This window comes from Cibotium barometz, chromosome 46, assembly GCF_041138505.1.
Source record: "Cibotium barometz isolate CiBa-2024 chromosome 46, ASM4113850v1, whole genome shotgun sequence".
NCBI lineage: Eukaryota > Viridiplantae > Streptophyta > Polypodiopsida > Cyatheales > Cibotiaceae > Cibotium > Cibotium barometz.
Window position 1 is genome coordinate 39335585 of NC_141091.1, and position 19703 is coordinate 39355287.

At 43.2% G+C, this 19703-nt stretch overlaps 1 protein-coding gene across 4 annotated transcripts in view; it reads left to right on the top strand.

Moving 5' to 3' along the window:
- LOC147612203 (kinesin-like protein KIN-7C, mitochondrial) overlaps positions 1–14903 on the top strand; it is a 40146-nt gene extending 25243 nt beyond the window's left edge. Inside the window, exons 16-27 of one of the 4 annotated variants that reach the window (XM_086784095.1) lie at positions 4148–4330; positions 4758–4925; positions 5204–5428; positions 9872–10012; positions 10119–10244; positions 10396–10446; positions 10597–10644; positions 11656–11958; positions 12854–13531; positions 13842–13931; positions 14091–14229; positions 14320–14903. In XM_086784095.1, coding sequence (XP_086640221.1) covers positions 4148–4330; positions 4758–4925; positions 5204–5428; positions 9872–10012; positions 10119–10244; positions 10396–10446; positions 10597–10644; positions 11656–11958; positions 12854–13531; positions 13842–13931; positions 14091–14229; positions 14320–14405 — 2238 coding nt within the window. In that variant the 3' untranslated portion in view covers positions 14406–14903. Of the gene's footprint in view, positions 1–4147; positions 4331–4757; positions 4926–5203; positions 5429–9871; positions 10013–10118; positions 10245–10395; positions 10447–10596; positions 10645–11655; positions 11959–12853; positions 13532–13841; positions 13932–14078; positions 14230–14319 lie in introns of all 4 variants that reach the window. The other 3 variants (XM_086784094.1, XM_086784096.1, XM_086784097.1) reach the window with 3 other exon arrangements.
- Positions 14904–19703: the final 4800 nt, after the last annotated feature.

Genomic DNA, 19703 nt, shown 5'->3' on the forward strand with positions numbered 1-19703 from the left:
TCAATCTCATCGCTTCTATGATAAGTTGCATCAAAAACATATGCGTGAGAATATTGTTAGGCTGATGGATGCCCAAGGCAACCTTGTTACTCAACCTTCTGAGGTTATTCAGCATTGCATCAGGTTTTATGAAGGTTTGCTTGCCCCTCGAGAGCATGTCTCGCCGGCTGTCCTGGTTGCAAGGGAGTCATTGTTTGCTGAAGTACGATATCAAGTTGACCCTGATGTGGCGGTTCAGCTTGATGCTCCTGTTACTCAAGGGGAAGTGGAAGCTGTTCTCTCCAAACTTCCCATGGAAAAGAGCCCTGGTTGGGATGGTTTGACAAATGAGTTTTTCCAAAAATATGCTGATTAGCTTGCAGAGCCTTTGACGCTTATTTGTCAAAGGGTTTGGGATGAGGGATATATACCTGCCGATTGGAAGTTGGGCATACTTCGTTTGTTGCCCAAAGTTCCTTCGCCTACTTCTTTGGCTCAATGGCGCCCGATCTCACTTATGGGTATTATGTATAAAATCTTTACAAAGATTTTTGCCAATCGCTTACAGAAGGTGCTTCCTACTCTTATTCATCCATATCAATATGGATTTGTGCATGGCAGGAATATTTTGCATAATATTCTTAATGTTCAAATTGGAGTGGATTATGTCAAGGCAAAGAAGCAAGAGATTATGATGGTGCAGCTGGATCTTGAAAAAGCTTTTGATCATGTCAGCTGGTCTTTCCTTTCTCAGTTAATGACAGCCATGGGCTTTGGTCCCAAAATGGCTAATTTGGTGCATTTACTTGGCTCTGGCTCTATCACACTGATTATGCTCAATGGAGGACTTTCGGATGGTATTTCTCTCACCCGTTCTCTCCGGCAGGGCTGTTCTCTTAGTCCTCTTTTCTTTGCCATTGCCACTCATCCTATGTTATCTCGCCTAGATGCTATGGCATCGCATGGTGAAGTGGTTGGTTTGCATCTCCCTCGTGGCAAGCAATTGGTTGCTCAAGCCCTTGCGGATGATACTTTTATGTTTCTGAGGGCCGAAAAAGCCAATATAGATCGAGCAATGGAAGCTTGGAATAATTTTGCATTGGCTTCTGGGCTGAAAATAAATTCAACAAAATCAGCCCTCATTGTATGCACGGAATTTGATCTTGAGGCATTAGGGTGGCAAGGCCGTGTGGTGCATACAGGAGACATTGTTCTTTATCTTGGGTATCCGGTGGGTGTGGATGTGGACCCCCAAGCGCTTCTTGCTTGGATTTTTGCTCGGATCTCGGATAAATTTGTGTATTGGAAAGCTCAAGGGTGGCCTATGCACGTGAGGTTTTAAGGTAGCTCAGGTTATTATGCTTAGCATGATTTCCTATTTTTTGCCTTTGCTACCTTGGACGCACAAATCTCTTCTTCGTTTGGTTGCTCCCATTCGGTTTATGCTGTGGAAGAGGCAAGGAAATATTATGGGTCAAACATGGATAGCTTGGAATCACATTACGACGCCCAAAAGAATGGGTGGGGCTGCTTTACTGGATGTCCGCTTGCATATGGTGGCGCGTAGGTGGGCGCTTTTTCAGGATATGTGTTTGCAGGAGCAGCCTTGGGTATTCATGGCTCGTGACTTGATCGAGTTGGAGGGATTGTCACATGGACGGACACGTGTGCAGGCTTCATGGTGGGACATTGTGAATGCGGCTCATCCTGTCCGTATTCGCTCATCTCACATTTTATCGCATATTCTCCTTTCTTGGCATGAAGTTCTACTATTGGCTCGGTGGGATCCTGGTCATGAAAGACTACTTTTGAACTCTTTGCAGTTCGAAACATTTGTGGAGTCGTGTGTCATTGTTTGGCCAGATAGAGATGCTTCACGCATACGACTCAACCGCATGGTCAGGTTAGGCTTGGTTAGAATCCGAGATGCTGTGATACCTGGTCGTCACAGGCCATATTCGTTTCATCGTATTAGGCAGCACTTTAAGGTTCCTCGGACATTTCAGCCACTATGGGTTGACATCATGCATGTAGTTGAGCCTTTTACTCCATTGCCTCGGCCATCTGCAGATCAGCATTGGCTTGATTAGGCACTATGTAAATCTGGTGACTTGATATCACTTTCAGCTAACCAGTTCTATCATAAGCTCGTATCAAAGAAAGATTGGGTTTCAACCAAGGCCAATAAGGTGTGGAGATTGCACAAGTCTAAATCATGGTGGTAGAAAACTCTTATGCGTGGTTGGCAGTCTAAACTCCCTTACCAAGGTAAGGTTTTCATTTGGAGGATGTTGGTGGGAGGGTTACCTACACGGGATCAGCTCAGCCGTCGTAAAATTACATTGGCCTCTTGCTTCTTCTGCACGACATGCACTGAAACAGTTATGCATCTGTTCATGAGTTGTCCAGTGGCCCGTCAGATTTGGTCTTTTGTCTCTCGCGTTTGGGAGGCAGTAGAGAGGTCTACTGTTTCGGCTCATCAGTGGATATTTGGGATTTGTCCTCAAGTCATTGCTTCGGACAGTCACCTTGTGATATTCCATTTCCTTAGATGGACAGGACTTTGGCATATTTGGACTACACGGAATGGGTTCATCTTTGATTCCTTGTCTGGAATACATGGGCACATTCTATGTATCCGCGGTTTGCTGCTTTGGCAGTTTTCTTCTCTTCTCTCAGCTCAGCTGGATGCAGATGTTATTTCATTATGGTCTATGGCGGCTCGGCTGGCTCATCTTTGATGCTTTTATCTGGGATGCTTATTTGGCTAGGAGGCTTTCTTATTAGTGTACAGGTTTGCATGGTCATGATCCTTTAGAGGATCTTTTGTGGGGGTTTTTTTGGGGCCATAGGTTCTGTGTGAGCCATGTGGCTGATGTATATTTTTTAACATATAATATAAAACACCATTTCACGAAAAGAGAGAGAGAGAGAGAGAGAGAGAGAGAGAGAGAGAGAGAGAAAGATTTTATTAACGTCTTCCAAAAGACTGAACTCGGCCTATGAGACGAATCGGTGTACCTGTATGGGGTATCCTCTGTCATCCCAACAAAATGTATGTGGTAGAGAGAAAGAAGAGCAAGCGTCATCACAAGCTCATGGTGTTACAGCACCTGCAGGGAAGAAAGAGAAGAAAATCTCCATGAAGGTGGCAACTGCAGCAAGGTACAAGTGGTGGTTTCCATGTTTTGCATAACCAGTGAGTAGAAGCCATTTGAGCTTCATCAACAAGCATTGGCGAGCAGAGTAGAAGTGGCCCGATTCCATCTCTTGAAGTGGTGTCCAAGTAGAGAAGCTCTATTTTTCCTTTGTTGAGAAGAAAACCTAGAAGGGGCTTGTGTTAAGAAGGGGTTACTAAAAAAAAGGTTTTGTGTAAAGGTTCAAAACCCTTAGTAAAAAGAAAGAGCTCTTTAAATAAGGGGTTGTTCACTTGGGTCCCATTCACCTGCCTTTATCGAGAACGGCATGGGTGTCAACTTTGGAAGAGTCTCTTCATTGACCTTGAGTTTGTCATCGATGATCGACATCAGCATCAACAGATTGTCACCAACAAAACTTTTCCCAAACAACCAAATTTTACTGAATTCTCCTCAGCATGGTCATATTGCTAGAGATTGCTAGGGGACAGTTAAGGTAACCCACATCAAACACAAGTTAAATGATCACGATAGAATCTGGCTAGCGACTCTCCTCCAAGCCATAGCTTCCTTTCCGGAATCACACCTGAGCTTGAGGTTTAGATTGCTGTGAGTCAAGTCTACCGTGAGAATCCCACATAATAATCATAGGTGAGCCCATGGTTCTCTTTTATAGTCTAGTCTTGGCTATTATTAGCACCCAGCCATATTATTAAGCGACCCAAGGCCGATCCAAACGTCATCCTTGCTAGCCCTTAGCCTCAATGGGAGGGTCCTATCAACCCCCATGCCCGGCAAGAAGCCCTTACCTTGATTATGGGTATCTTTAAATTAAGACTCTGTACTGGATCCAGTTTTCATCATAAAAGGATTTCCTTATTTTCTCACTTTTATGCTAGTTGTCTCCTCTCAACTTTCCTTTGCAAATTTGCTTGTTTTCTTTATAAACATGAAAGTGATTTTGTGTATTGTGAAAGCTTTATCTATGCTTCAGTCTAATTATTCGTTTAACTTCTTAACTGTTCTGATAGCTGGAAGCTGGCCAATTTAAGCTTCAATCGAGACTCGAGGAAGAAGAGCAGGCGAAGGCAGCTTTATTGGGTAGAATCCAAAGGTTGACTAAACTTATACTTGTTTCAACTAAAACCACAGTTCCTCAAAGCATCCCTGAGAGACAAGGGAATCGACGAAGGCACTCTTTTGGTGAAGAGGAGGTATTAATAAAGGGCCCATTTTATTTCGATATATTGTTTATTCCAACAGCAGTTTTGACCTTTGTAATGCAAGCACATGCTTATGCTTGGTAGTTTTTATATGGTAACATATTACAAAGCCTCTGGTTGGCATGCATGTGTGTACATTTTTGTGTGTGTGTGTGTGTGTGTGTGTGAGTGCGTTTGGAAAGAGTACACTTATTACTCCAGAGGGGTGACAATTTTGTGTTTAAAGTTTCTTGTGTATGGAGAAGGGGTGGTTTCAAAGGTGTTTGTAAGGTTGGAAGGATGTTATCTCAATAATGTGAAGGAAATAAGTAGATGTATCTTGTTCTAGTGTTGAGACGAACACACTAACTACATTTTTGGACAAAGTCAACACAGACATGGGAGGATGTTATCTCATTCGTTACACATCCATTTGCAGCTCGCATATTTACCAGATAAAAGGCGTGAACTTATTTACGAAGATGACGATGGTCACGAGTCAGAACTCTCTTCAGATGGAAGGAGTGACAACATCATTTCAGATGACCTTTTTAAAGGAGAGAAGAAAACGAAGAGGCGAAGTATGCTGGCCTGGTTCAAGCTGAAGGTAAATGCTCGAGCTTTCATTGCTTGACATGGAGACATGTTGGATGCTGTTTAAGTTTGTACTCCACTGTTCAGTTCTCATAAACTTTGAGCGCTAGTCTCTTGATGGTAGACTCATTTTAAGAATGGATATCTGTCTGCTTAAAGGGTATGGAAGACTTAGGCTTTGGATAGTACATTTGTAATGCAAATCGACTTTGTCAGATTACAGTTATATAAAAATTCATGGGTTACTGTGCAAATGACTAAGCTTTTTGTTTTACATGTTTTTCAAAGCAGAAAAATGAGCATGCAGCAAGTTTGGAACTAGATAATTCTTCCATTGCATCGCATGCAACAAGTGGATCTTCTCTGGTGCAAGTAGACCATGCTATTGATTTTAAGGGCCGTCGAAAGTCAGTTAGTCGGAGGGTGGATGAGATTGCTCCTGTCGATCCCTTTTTTGAACCTACACAGGCTGGTGAACTTTTTAGTGCTACAGTCCGAGGGCGAAGACTGCCTCCTGTAAGTTGGTCAAAATTTTCCATCACATGAAACCTGGTTTGAAACATTTTCTTTTCATGTAGTTCGTATTGTATAATTCTCCAGTTTAGGACACTCTTACAAATTGAGAAGTAATCATGAATTTCTGAGCATAGATACTATGCACATGCTGAAGAGCATCTTCTGCGAGCTCCACCTAAACTGCCACAGGATTGGAAGTAGATCCTCATGATTAGGGGAAAAGCCCTGCTTGAGTCCCCCTTGGCTTACGAGGCTTTTGGCGCAGGCTTGGATGGGGAATAGTGACAGTCCGCGTTGATTTGCTTTAGGTGAGAAGTTAGAACAGATGTGTGCCTCCAGGTAAGATTACTCAACACTGGTGCAGCACCGAGAAGCCACATGGTGGTCGTCCTCAGAGTGCAAGTAATATAGATCCCCTGCTCTGCTGCAAAGTTGACGTGGAAGAAGACGAAAAGGTGAACTTGCTCTCGCTTCCATGCTGCAAGCTGTCAGGTTCTGTGTGGTCGTGCCAATCGAGCTCAAACGTCCTCATGGCTTGCCGGCTAAGCTTTGTTGATACCAACTAGCTGAGAGAAGCCGATGGCTTGGTTCCAGATGGTGGCCGCCATTGATATACTGTCCTACTCCGTGTCAGAGGCCACACTCTGCGGGAAGGAGAAGGTGGCTGCTGCTACCTCATTGTGAGGGAGGCGAAAGTGGTGCAAAACCATGTAGATGGGGAGTGGGTCATCCACGTGGACATCTGAGCTCGTCTCAATTGGGAAGCACATGAAGCAGGTGGTGTAGTCCACCCAGTATCCCATGATCCAAGGGCTAGGAAGAGAGCTGATACTGGAGGCAATTATCGTCTCTACTGGGTTTGAGAATCGTTGGATTGATCATTGAGCGACGCTTGGTGGGGCTTCTAGGTTTGAAGGTTGTGGGTGGCGAAGGGGTTAAGAGGTACGCTTCCTAGAAGGGACAGTTGGGAGCGACCTCAGTTGGGGAAGTTGGAGCTGTTGCCATTGATTCGTTGGGGGAAGGTGAAACAAGAAGCTACCAGCTAATTCCAAAATATAAGAGTAGGGGTGACCGAGCAGCAACATGGGATGGAGAAAACAGAAGTGGAAAAGGAAAATGTGGGCATGAAATGAGAAAGATGGAAAGATTTCTAAATGCAGACAGCTCAGACACATCGCAGATCCTGGAAGAAAAGAACTAGGCCAGAGTATGGCAAATCATGATGGTTAGGTAGTTGTTTGCGTCCAAGGGGTCTCCTGCTTTATGTATGGGAAAAAAGGAACGTGTGGTCCATGATGAAGAGAGGGTCCTTGGCTCTACAGTTATGCAGCTTTAACAGGGCCTTAGTGACATTGCTTGTGGTAAATAAAGTGGTGAATGTAGGACGGCGGAGGGGATGTTAAGTCAGGTAAACGCTTGATTTGGGAAAAGTTTTGTGAGTCCTATCGGCGGGCAGTATTCGAGGCAGAGATTGGTGACATGGTAGCAAGACATGGACTACTACACACATAATATCTTATCCACCTAAGGGTGGGTTCACACAAATAAGCACACTTACACATAAGTTAGTGTTCACACCCCTTTACACACTTTTTTTTTTTTGGGGTGAAAACACACTTTTTTTTTTGGGTAATACACACACACACACACACACACACACACACACACACACGTACTTTTTTTTTTTTGGGGTGAAAACCACTGTTTCATTATAAATGCAATGTACATTCATAGCTGCCCCAACATGGAGCAGCTACTACGGGAAAACTAGAAACAGTGATAAAACACGTCCAACTGGGCCGTGGAAAGGTCTCCAAGAAAGTGGGCATCTTGGAGAGACTGGAGCAAGGAGAATCTGAAAAAGGCGAAGACATCCACCGAAGTGTGCCCGAACAACTGAGTGTTTCGGGCGTGGTATAAACTCCATAAGGCCCAATAACGGCACCACGAAAAAAGAGAGCACAATTAGGGGTAGAGGAATATCTACCAAACAGCCAAAATTGTCTGCCGAAGGAAAGGCTGGGAACCGGGCATGGAGAAGAACTGTCAAATGAGCCAGGAAATCTTGAGCGGTAGGACAAGCCCAGAGAAGATGTAGGATCGTCTCGCGCGGATGCGAACAAGTAGGGCAAACCGAGGAGGCAATATGTCGAAGGACACCCACTAGGAGGGCCCCCACCTGACATCGCCACAAAAATCACGTGTGCGCGTGCACGCGCATGCGCGCGCGCGCACACACATTTATTTTTTGAAAACAATGATTCTTTGAACAATGAATTATGTAACTAAAGGCAAGTCCATCTTCAGAGTACTTCAGAAGCAGTGGAAAAAACACCTCAAACTGACTAAAAACAGTGTCCTCCAACTGTAAGTAGTTTAACAATGAATTATGTAACTCAAGGCAAGTCCATCTTCAGAGTACTTCAGAAGCAGTGGAGAAAACACCTCAAACTGACTAAAAACAGTGTCCTCCAACTGTAAGTAGTCATGGAGGGATTGTCGCAAATTCATCTTGAAGTAAGCATATGCCTCTGGAGGAGTGTGCCCAAACATAGCATTGTTTCTCATCTTCCATATTGTTCGTAGAGCCCAATTCTAGTCCATAGGAAGAAAACATCAAAATCAGGAGAGTTGGGCACACCAGTCCCAAATATCCAGAAATGCTTTCCATATCGCTTGCCAGGGAAGCGACCTGAGATATCATCAGCCAATCTTCGAAGAAAATCCCTTCTCTTCTTAAAATGCCATAACAGATGTGGAACAATCTCTCTCACGCGTGCGCACGCACGCTCGCACATACGTGTACATGGGGTACCTGCACTTGTACACGAGACTCCGAAATACCCAACAAACATCTACAGCTGTCCCACTCTAATGGGATCTCATGTGATGATCAGGTGATCAGGGGTGGGTGCACGCGCGTTAACCCGTCTATAAAACCAAACAAGCGGAGGTTTGGAGGCAGAAGGAGGTGGAGGGGCTGCGAGTTGTGTCACCTGGGGAGTGCATTGTGCCGTCTCCTAGTGTCTAGGACAGTGTTTGGCAATGTGGCCCTGTTGTTGGCAGACATGGCACTGTTCCGGTCTACCGACAATCTCCATCTCTTGTTTGAATAAAGAACCATCTGGTCCTGGCAACATCACATGATCATATTAAGACAGAGGTCACTGGTGAGTATCATGACTTGTGGTAGCGTGACAGCCGGCCGTTGTAGTCGTGGTGGAAGGTGTCTCTGAAAGGGCGGGGACTTCCAGAACCTGCCTGTCCAAAGGCTGACCCTATGGAAGCCAAAAACTTCCAAAGATCTGAGGCAGCCCAAGGAACCCAAGGAAGATCCGTCAAAAGGTGCGGTCCTCTTACACTGGGTCAGAAAAGGATCGTTCTTTCCGGCCAGTGGTGGTGGAGGATGATTGGCTTGGGCAGAAGTCATAATGCCAATCAAAGGGTGGGCGGATGACATGAACACGAGAAATTTTTTTCCATATGTTGTAGACGGGAGAGGCAGGAGGAGGGGCTTATCTGTGCAGGAGAGGGGAGAAGGTGAGAGGCAGACAGAGAGGAGGGCGAGGTGAATGACGGGCAGGACAGAAATGCACAAATAAGAGGGTTATGACTTGCAGAAGGATGGGTTGAATGGTGGGCACGTTACACAGTCGACTTGGAGAATCAATCATCTCGAGAAATGCACACTCTAGATGATCCACCCAGCTATAGAGCCGAGGGTGATTATACTGTCTCACTGAAGCTCACCCACTGAGCCATAGCTGAGACTTATGTGATCGAGTCCATGATCATGCATTGAACCTCTCCCTAACTGGAGCTCATGGGCTGATTAATCCTTGTTGACTAGTTAAATCTGCTGTCCATCATGTCATAGTGCCTAGACCTGTTCATAAAATATTTCATTGCTTGTGGGGCGCGGATATGTCATCAACTCGCCTCCATGGTTGCCTCCAACACTGAAGCTTTTCTAACACAAGATTCTGCTTTTCTTGCCTCAACTATCCAACAGAGGGAGAGTGAAGACCTATTGTACCTCTGTATGCTAGAGTTCTGAGCCTAGGATGCTTCTCTATCTCCAAGTCCTGCATGCTATACACTACACAATTTGAAGCTATGTCTCAACATTCTCATGTTCATGTGGCGTGAAAACTCCCAAGTATACTGTGGATGAAGTCTTTGTCTGTAAATGCGAAAAACTGATAGTGGTTGAAGCTCATATTGGATGAGTGTTATAGTAGTGATGGGACACAATACTATAACACAAGTGTCCTGTAAAAGCTTTCGCTGTAAATTGTGATTGATGGGTTAATTGTGGTGGCTTTTTAATGGGCTTGTGCTGTCTTGCATTTAGGCAAGTAAGCATTTGATTATTCTGGTCCATATATTGGTGGCTTCAGCATTTTTTCTTCATGAAAACTTATTGATAGTCATCCACTGCAGACAGGGACAACCATGGCTGATCAGATGGATCTATTAAGGGAGCAAGTGAAGATGCTTTCTGGGGAGGTTGCATTGTGCACTAGCTCTTTGAAAAGATTAGCAGAACAAGCTGCCACAAATCCTGAAGATTCCCAGCTACAAGTGGGACACCTTTTCTGTAACTGCAATTTTGTTTTTTCCATGAACAGCAAGTGCCTCTTCGTGAGATACTACTGATGTGGGTTTTCTGGGGTTGGGTACACTGCAGGTGCAGATGCAGAGTTTGAAGGATGAAATTCTAGAGAAGAAAAGGCAGATGCGTGTGCTTGAGCGGCGTATAGTTGGAAATGGAGAAGTTGCATCTAATAATGCTGCCACATTGGAGTTATCACAGGTATGAATGTACTTTCTTCCACTGGCAGAGAGAGGGGTATAGTTATGGAAGTGATGTGATCAGGGTGTTATCTGCTTGATGAGTTTTTGTATTCAGCTTTATACTGGACAGACAATTATAATGGCAAGGCCTTTGAATGTTGGCTATGCAGACCATTTCTAAGCTGACTAATCAGCTCAATGAGAAGTCATTTGAACTTGAGGTACATGATGGGAGTCTTAAGCTCAACCTTTAACGATCTGATTCATGAGTTTGCAACAAAAGTTTTGCCGAGAAATTTTCTGAATCTTTGCTTTGACGAGATTCTGACTGTTGGTTATGATGAACACTAAATTTTTGCTCTCTTCTGAAGATCAAAAGTGCCGATAACAGGATTCTTCAGGAGCAGTTGCAAGCAAAGGTAGGCTGATCCCCCCTTCCCCTCTTTTCCCTTTAAAATGAAATGTTTATTTGCATAAGCAGGCCTGCGCATGTGTGCGCACGTGGTGTGTGTTCTCTCTAATGCTAGCCTTCATCATGGCTGAATCAGCCCTTTAACTCCTGAGAATTGATAGAAACTCAGTATGTTGGTTTATCTATAAAGATTTGTCCACTAAGGTTGACATATCTTCAAGCATGAACCTGCACCTACTCTTGGACACTGATGACGTGAGTATGGATTTCATAGCAAGTAGTCTATGCATGATGGAGTTGATAATTTGAAGCTCCGTGACTAGGCTGTCATGGAGTTATTATTGAACTTTGGTTTTTGTTAAGTTTAAGAAGTAACAGAAACTTTCCATTCGTATATGCTAGGCCTTAAGGGCTTGGGAATTGGTTCCATCACTAATATTTTAAGGGCTTGGTCCATCACTAATGTTAACAAGGCTTTGTGTATAGGGGTGGTTCGTGTGCACAGGTGATTGAATTGTAAAGAAGCTTTTTGCTGGGAGCTTTAGCGAGGGTAGCAAAAGAAATGTAAAAAAGCTCTTTGCTGTGAGTTTATTGAGGCTACACTCGGACCATCAAGACTTTGGGCTTGGTCTTGCACTCAGCTTGGTTAAGGGGGGCTTAATCCCATTCCACTTTTCTCAGCATAGCTTATGAAAAGAATGAGTGCGAGCTTGGGGGTGAGTGTCCACGCATCAAATAAATTAAGCCTAAGAGGGTCATCGTATGAGAAACGATTTTAAGATCTTGCAGAGAATTCACACATGTTTGAGGATCTCAAAATCGATTCAAAATGAGACCGATTCGCGGTCAATAAAATTTTGCCAGCACTTTGTCATCATGTGTGCAGCAGTAGAGTGTGGCAGGCAAGTCGATGTTTCTTGACATGCTTAAAAACAGCAAGGACAGGTAGAGGGATAAAACAAAGCGGAGTCCAGATGTTTCTTCTCAGCAGTAACTGTTTACAATTTGTCCTGTGCAGGTAACAGAGAATTCAGAACTTCAAAGCACCATTGCAGCTCTTCGTCAACTGCCTGCTGCAACGGGAGAGGGGTCAACACAACAATACGATGTGTATACAAGTTCTGAAAGGGGTGGCAAGCCAACCGCTGCTCGGCAGGTTAACGAGGATGTGGATGGCTGCTTGAGCAGTAATGTATCTGGAGAGCTTAGGTATGCTGAGGGAGCAGAAACTGAAGCTGGCATCTCTCGAGAGATCAGCCGCCAAGGAGAGTTGAAAGTATCAGATAAAACATCAGGCCTGCAGTTTCAAGTTCTTCAACAGGTGTATTGATGAGTTTTGATGATCACATAGTCGTTGACCAAGGGTGCTTGATAGTTTTACATTGCAAGAGCTCTTTGATACCGATCAACTGGAAAGAAAGAAGGGAATGTTTACTAATGCTTGCATGTGTCCATGCTCTTAGCATCTTAAGTATGCTGTATCTTTCATATGGTCTTTCTTTGTAAGAATTACAAGATGTAAAATGAACCATGTGTGATGCCACTGCTACATAGTAACATTCTACCAAAAAATTGTGAGCTAGAAGATTTCGAAATGTGTATTCTAGACTAGGGACTCCAGACATGAAGAACATACATTCTAAACAACCTTTCCTCACCCATTGTGCTTGGAAGCCAATTGGAATTCTGGCAAGACCTACATGCATGGGAGCTACAGTGACAACCTTTGCAAGTGTGACTAGCTCAATGCCTGTATAGATGATAGGGCTTTAAGAAGCTTGGCCTTCCATTAAGTACATTTTGGCCTTCTTTAGGCCCTTCAAACAGCATAGCCTATACACCTCATCTAGTGCTACCCTCTAATTACAGACTTGGTGCAAGCAGGGAGGAAGCAAGAAAGCAAGGGGGGGGGGGGGGGTGGGGGGGTTGTTGTGGAGTGGGGGATGCTTTCCAATCTCTGGATCGTGTAACTTCCCTCACAGTGAGCATAGAGTGGTGGTATTCAGCTTCACAAAGTTTTTTCGCATCCTACCTTTCCATGTATGAGCCGCTTCATGTACTGTGCTTGTAACTCATGGTGAATTGAGGCTCAGATCTTTGGTAGCCTTGCTCCAACTGTTGGTATATTTTGAGTTTTTTGTCTGAACTCTTCTTTCTTTCTTTCTTTTTTTTTTGGGGGGGGGGGGGGGGGGGGGGGTGTTGCTGTTGTAAATCAGGCAGTGGAGATTGAGAAGCTTAAACAGGAGAAAGACCGGTTGCTTGAAGAAAAAGATGCGCTTCAGATCCAAAGCTGTAAACTGGCAGAGGAGTCATCTTATGCCAAAGAACTAGCATCTGCTGCTGCAGTAGAGCTGAAGAATCTAGCTGAAGAGGTAACAAAACTTTCTTATCAAAACACAAAGCTGGCTGCTGAGCTTGCAACTGCTCAAGAGTTGGCATATGCTCGGGCTGGACCAAAATCTGTCTTGAATGGAGCACATGCAACACTGAACGGTATTGGAAGACAGCGCATGAGTGCCAATAATTCAAGAAGGTTAGGAGAAGAAGCCATAGCAGAGGATTTAAAAAGAGAGTTGCTGGCTAGCAAGGAGAGAGAGGCTGCCCTACAAGCTGGGTTGGCAGAGAGAGAATTGAAAGATGCAGAGATCCAAAAGAAGATGGAGGCGGCGAAGAGACGTGAAACAGATTTGGAAAATGATCTTGCTGGCATGTGGGTCCTTGTGGCGAAACTCAAAAAAGGGAGTGGCAACAATGACGGCATGACTGCTTTGGATTCCCAAGATTTAGGGCTTTCTGAAGAAACGACAAACATGGATATCACAGCATTACAAAATTCTTTAGAGAAAGAGAGACACTACAGTGCAGAACTTAAGACGCTGGTCTCTCAATTGAAGGTAACTTCTATTGCACTTTCTGTCAGTCCTTTAGTGTGCTGCTTTTGAAGTAAAAAGGGCTCATATGTATTTATTATAAATCATGAAATTATTAGTCAGAAGAGGTAAAGAAGGGTGTAGGTGCACTGTAACCTGCAAACATTTATTTCAGGGAGGAATTAAATGGTGAGTAGATAATAATCCACCCAAGCAAAACTCATCAACAGTGTTTTTATTAATAGAAAATGATTATCATCGAAGTGCCTTTTATTGTCTTGTAAAGTGTTTAAATCAAGGCTGATTGATGTGTAACTAGCTTGCATTATTTCAGAGTGAACGCCTTGATGGGCTAGATCTTGCTGCTTTGGAAGATCTTAGTGCCCTTCATGTTGAAGCCTTGACCCGGTTGTGTCATGCCAAGGTTTGTAGCTGCATGAAGTTTCTTTGTGTAAAAATTTGATAGGGTTAGATACAGAGGTAGTGGTGGATGCTTTTTTGTGGGACATGCTGAATGGTGCATGGTAATTTCTGATTTCAGCATAGTTTATCACGATTGATTTTCAAGCAGGCTAGCATGCAGGAGCTTGAGAAGGGGAAAGATAATGGATCCATAACAACGGTAGTGGAGCACATCAAAGAAGATAGAAGTGGACATGTCTGCAAAGTGTGCTTTGAAGCACCCGCTGCGGCGGTTCTGCTTCCTTGCCGCCATTTTTCTTGTAAGTAGTCTCTTAGTTCTTTACCAGTCTCAAAGTCGATGTTATCCATCGTCCTGAACTTACAATTTTCAGTTTGTGGGATGATTGCAGTGTGCAAATCTTGTGCAGTAGCATGTACAGAATGCCCGCTTTGTAGAACTATTATACAAGATAGGATCATTACATTCACGTCTTGATGATGGCCTTATAATCAGCTTGAGTTTACCCCTTAGAAGGTGAACCACTAACTAGCCTGGGAAGTCACAGGCTGAACAATATATACAGTTTTTGTTTCGTGTTGCTGAGGTTCCTCTATGGTCATCCGATGCAAAGTACAGGTAATATACAGTTTGTTTTTCAGTGCAAAGTCGACAAAAAGAGAGATTGATATCCATTGTGGATATCTGGTCTCGGTATTGCTTTGTTGTGTCATTGACTCAAACATTAGATGACAATTGGGCATCTTGGAAGAACTCCAGGCCTTCTTCAAGCGGTACATACAAAGATAACCCTGTATATTATACATCTGTGTATCATTTTTATGTAACCATACGTTACATGCCATTGTAGAAGCCTGCCTGCAACTGGAGAAAGCGTGGTAATCGCCATACATTTAATCTTATGTATTTGTTGAAAGGAGGCTGCAATGAGCTCGAGGGATAAATATTCAACGTATCGTTTTCTTTGGCCGCTAACGACTAGTTTGCAGATTAGCTATATGCTCCGCTTCATGCTTGAAGTTCATGTGATCGTGGCAAGTGAAGGCATTTTGAAGGCTTGATACCATAGTCAATGAACATAATAAAATCTTCAAAATCTGCCCAAAAATATTAAGGTTCGGTCTCGTGTGTCTGTGTTCTCTCTCTCGTCCTCTCTGTGTGCAAAGAATCGTAATGGATGTCATCCTGGGAAGTTTAGTCACACACACACTCTCTCTCTCTCGCATGTTGTGTACACAATAGTCAGTTCACCTCTCTACCTCTCGAACCCTAAATCAGAGCACGAACCCCTTCTCTCTCTCTCTCTCTCATGTTGTATACACAATATAGACCGTAATGTAAGATGAGATAACATCTAACGAGTTTCTCTCTGGCGATTTAATATGGTTGCTCCACAGCACTATGGAACAACATTAGAGCCAAATATCTGTAATGACTGGTTATAAATGATGCCACCTCCTGACGTAGACGGGCTTGGGTATCACAACATTCTTAGTCGTACCAGCTATTCTGTGGGACAATCCCTCTTGATGATGTAGGGGTGGCTTTGGAGTGCGAGAAGGTGGTTGCAACGGATGTATGGAGGGTGGCTGTGAGTTGTGTTGTAAGTTCATCAAGGACGTGGGGGTCGAGGTCGAGGTAGGAGAGGATGCACTAGACGTGATCAGAATAGATGGAAGAGGTCTCTCTGGTGAAGTGGTATCTTGGGCGGTGATGGGGTAAAGTAGGTGGTTGGGTGGTGTATCGGCATGTGAGGGAGAAGGCTCTGAGACACGGCCCAGACTCCGTAGGGAGTGGTCGGTTGCAACACCAATGGGGCGAGGCGAGATGGTAATCTCTAGAATGAGTGGGATCAAAGAGAGGGATACAATTAGATAGTCCATTGTACTGGCTCCATGTTCAAAGGGGTTTTGGAGGTGAAGGAATTGAATCCAGGCCATCTGGCTAGGCCATTAGCCTAAAAAAGTCTAGAACCATTGCAAGCAAGAATTCAAGGGCTTCATGCAAGAGGAGTAGAAAGTGGTCCATCCACAAAAAGTCCGCAGGCAACTCCATGCATGAATAGGAAGGAGTACACGGTAAAATTAATACAAAATTTTTATTGCCCTGGATCTATCAACCTTGTTGTAGTGTGAAGATTTTAGCTAATGTATGACCGCAGCTTGGGACAACCAACCTTGTAGTGTGAAAATCTTGCATAGCTTACTCGAAGAGAGCGCCTTTGGAGAGAGAGAGAGAGAGAGAGAGAGAGAGAGGGAGCTTTGCGTATAGGATTGTAATGCGACAGAGAATGAGAGATTATCTGCAATGTTCTTGGAGGACACATGGGCTACATGGACAATTTTTTGTAAAATACCTTGAAAATTGAAATGCCGCAAACTCCATTTTAAGAGAGCGACTCAGACACCAAAGACAAAATTGCTGCGTAAAAACTAATGTACTAGACAACTATGTTGTCCTCAAGCCGGTCCTGCTAGATGCATTTGATCAGGTTTAGGAAATCATCTTTGGCTGTAAATAATTGAAGAATATGTATTATGCATAGTGTATGAAGCATTGCGCATCTTGACTCCTACTTAGATTGCTAGGATCCACCACTCACTAGTAACCGCGAGTGATCTTCCGATGTCTCACATGCAGGAAGAAGAGAACCTACCTAGCCAGGCTTGAGCAAGAGCTATACCAACTATTTCTTGGGAGGGATTGTATAGAGGCCTAGAGGATTTTCCAAGATTATCGCTTGCCGACTCGGATTACTCCACTCGACACTTGGCACACCTATGCCACCTCTCTCTACCATGTCCTCGAGCAGCCAGCTCTCTCCCTTCCACCTGAACCTCGTCCTCACCGAGCATTTCTTTCATGCTAGGGACATGCTAGCCCCTTTATTGGTTCACAAGTTTAACAGGGTTCTATGTGAGGGCTTCCCCGCATTGAATACTATTGTACCTATCTTGAAAGTAGGTGGACCCATGGACTCTACAGGGCTATCATGATTGATCACACTTTGGCCAAGATTTATGGTTCGATTTTGGAGCATGAGCTTAGTGGATGGTCCAAGGAGCAGAGACTTAAGAGCACCGGGGCAGGTAGGCTTTAGGAGAGGGCACTCCACACTAGATCATATCTTTACACTACGGGGGATCATTGAGGAGGGGAGAGCTCATGAGCATCGGATATGCTGTTGCTTTGTGGATTTCCGCGAAGCGTTTGATACCGTCCCTTGGGCCAGAATGATGAGGAGACTCTAGGATATGGGAGTGCCAGCAAAGATGCTTGGGGGGATCATTACACTCTGAGTCTGTCATAGGTAGAGTATGGGATCCAGGAGGTGACTTAGAGATCATACACATCACTATCGGTGTGAAGCAAGGTTGTCCCATGTCTCCCACTCTATTTGGTCTATACATTGACGAGATCTTGCATAAGGCTTAAACCTCCTTGTGTATCCATGCTATTCACACTTTTAGGGTTTTGTATTACGAAAGGTGCAGTCTAGAGCTAGAAAGTGTTGGATGCATCAAGATCGAGCAGTAGAGGTGCAGTGCAAGGCAAGAAAGTGTTGATAGCACCAAAATGAGGCTACAGAGGTACTTTTGGCGCATTTGTCTCTAGAACCCACTAAAAATTAAAAAAATTGGGTGATTTTTCCTAAATTGTTTATGGTAAAATAGCACAATAATATCAAAGACCCCTACAAAGTAGCCCTTAGGCTGAAAATAGCTTTTAATTATGTAGTATAAAAAAACAATAGGTTCCAAACTCGACCCAATCTTGGATTTCCCAGCTTAATCACTTCATTGATGAAATGGGTTCCCCTATTGCTCACTATCTCTTATGGACAATTGTATCTTGAGATAATGTACTCATAAGCAAATATGGCTTTTCTTCATGTATCGGTTGTGACAATGGCTTTTTCCTCTGTCCATTTTGAAATTTAGGATCCCTCTTATCCCAACAAATTGTTAATTATAAAAATTGCCAAACTATGCGATTATGTAGAGAGGGAAAAAAAAATTTATTTGTTTTTGTTCTCAAGATCTTGATAGAATAAAATTTATTCAAGAAAAAATAGGCTTTTCCAAGTGAAAATGGTATCCCCCATGTGAAAAAATATTGAGAAAAGATGCCCTCCGTGATCCCCAGGTGCACATGTGCACATTTTTTGCACTAATCAAGGGTCAAGATATTGAAAGATAAGTAAATATAATTAATTAGAAAAAAAAACCCATGCCTAGCTAAGTAAATTTTTTTTGAAAGAAAATGGTTTCCATGGTAAAAGTTGATTTAACAAAGGCCATGTCTAAGGTGTGCACATTTTTATGAATTTAATTGGGCTAAGGTTATTCGGTGTAAGGCTATAAACCATGGTCTTTAGGAATACCACTATGGATTTAGGAAGGTGGGAAATGATAATCCACCCATGGGATTGGAAAAGTGAAAAGTGGTAAGAGGTTTTTGGCAAAACAAGTGTTGTGCACCTTGCATAAGTTAAAATTGATATTTTTGGCACATGCATTAGACTAAGGTTCACTCTAGCCACCATAAACTAATGTTTGTCCACATTTTAACTAGAGTAGCCACCTTTTTAATTGGTTCTCATCCATTCAAACTAAAACTATACTTTTTAGCCTATAATTCATTTATTCGAGTCCATAATTATGTCTAGTTACAAACCTAAGTTAGCATGCATGCATAGAGGAGATATATGCCTATAAAAACCCAACTAATTATCTTGGGAGAAACAATTGATTGTCAATATTAGGGTGATTAGGGTGTCATAGAGAGTACTTAGAGTACTAGAGCTCAACATTTTGGGAAAAGTACTTAAGGGAAAAGAGCATTGGGCCGTGCCATCAAATTCAAGATGCAGTAGTGACCAATGGAAGCTCCAATTGCCCTACATCAAATTAGACATTGTTTTATGCATAAAGGAGGAGGAGGATAGTCAAAGGAGGGCACAAATCCCCATTTAAAAAACTCTACTACTTTAAGAGGCCCCAACCATCTCATATTTCATTGAATAATAGATCAAAGATAAGCCTAGAACCCTAAAATGTCATATTATTTAAATTTGCATAGTTTGACTTGAAAATTGTCATTATCATCAAATTCTTTTGAATTGAATAAAATACATCTTTTTTGGAATATTAAACTCTCTGTAAAAAAGAAATTTATAGAGAATTAATTAAATAATAGACCTCATGCATGTGAACCTTAGGATATTATTTTAATTGGGAATAAGGTTCTAGAGTAAAAGCCTTTCCCTTATGCAAGTAAAATGTCCTTAGGGAAATCTAAAAAATTATCCTAAGCTGAGAACTATAGTCTAGTTAATTTAAAAGGATGTGCAAGTATAGGGTAGCCATCCAAATTAGGGTAGATACTTGAAGGAATACATGATGCCAGGTAGATGTCATTTGAGTGGTGAGTCATGTTGCAAAGATGGTCATTTGAGACCTTGATCCATCTCGATGGTTGTGGGTTTTCTCTTGGCACAGTTGGTGTTGTGAAGGATAAGACGTGGCTCCTGTTGTACTACTGGGTAGAGGTGTATGGGCACTTAGACCTGAGGTGTTAGTGAGTTATGAGCTTTTTTGCATTGGTTCGCTAGAGTGTTGGTGCCTTGGGAGTGGTATGGCATATCAGAAGCGGCTCAATGTGATTTTGCATGATTTCAAGATCTAGGGCATAGTGGTCTCGAAGTGTTAAGGCTCATTACTACATACCTTCGTAGTTCGAGGATCACGGTCGTGGTGCTAGAAGATATTTGAT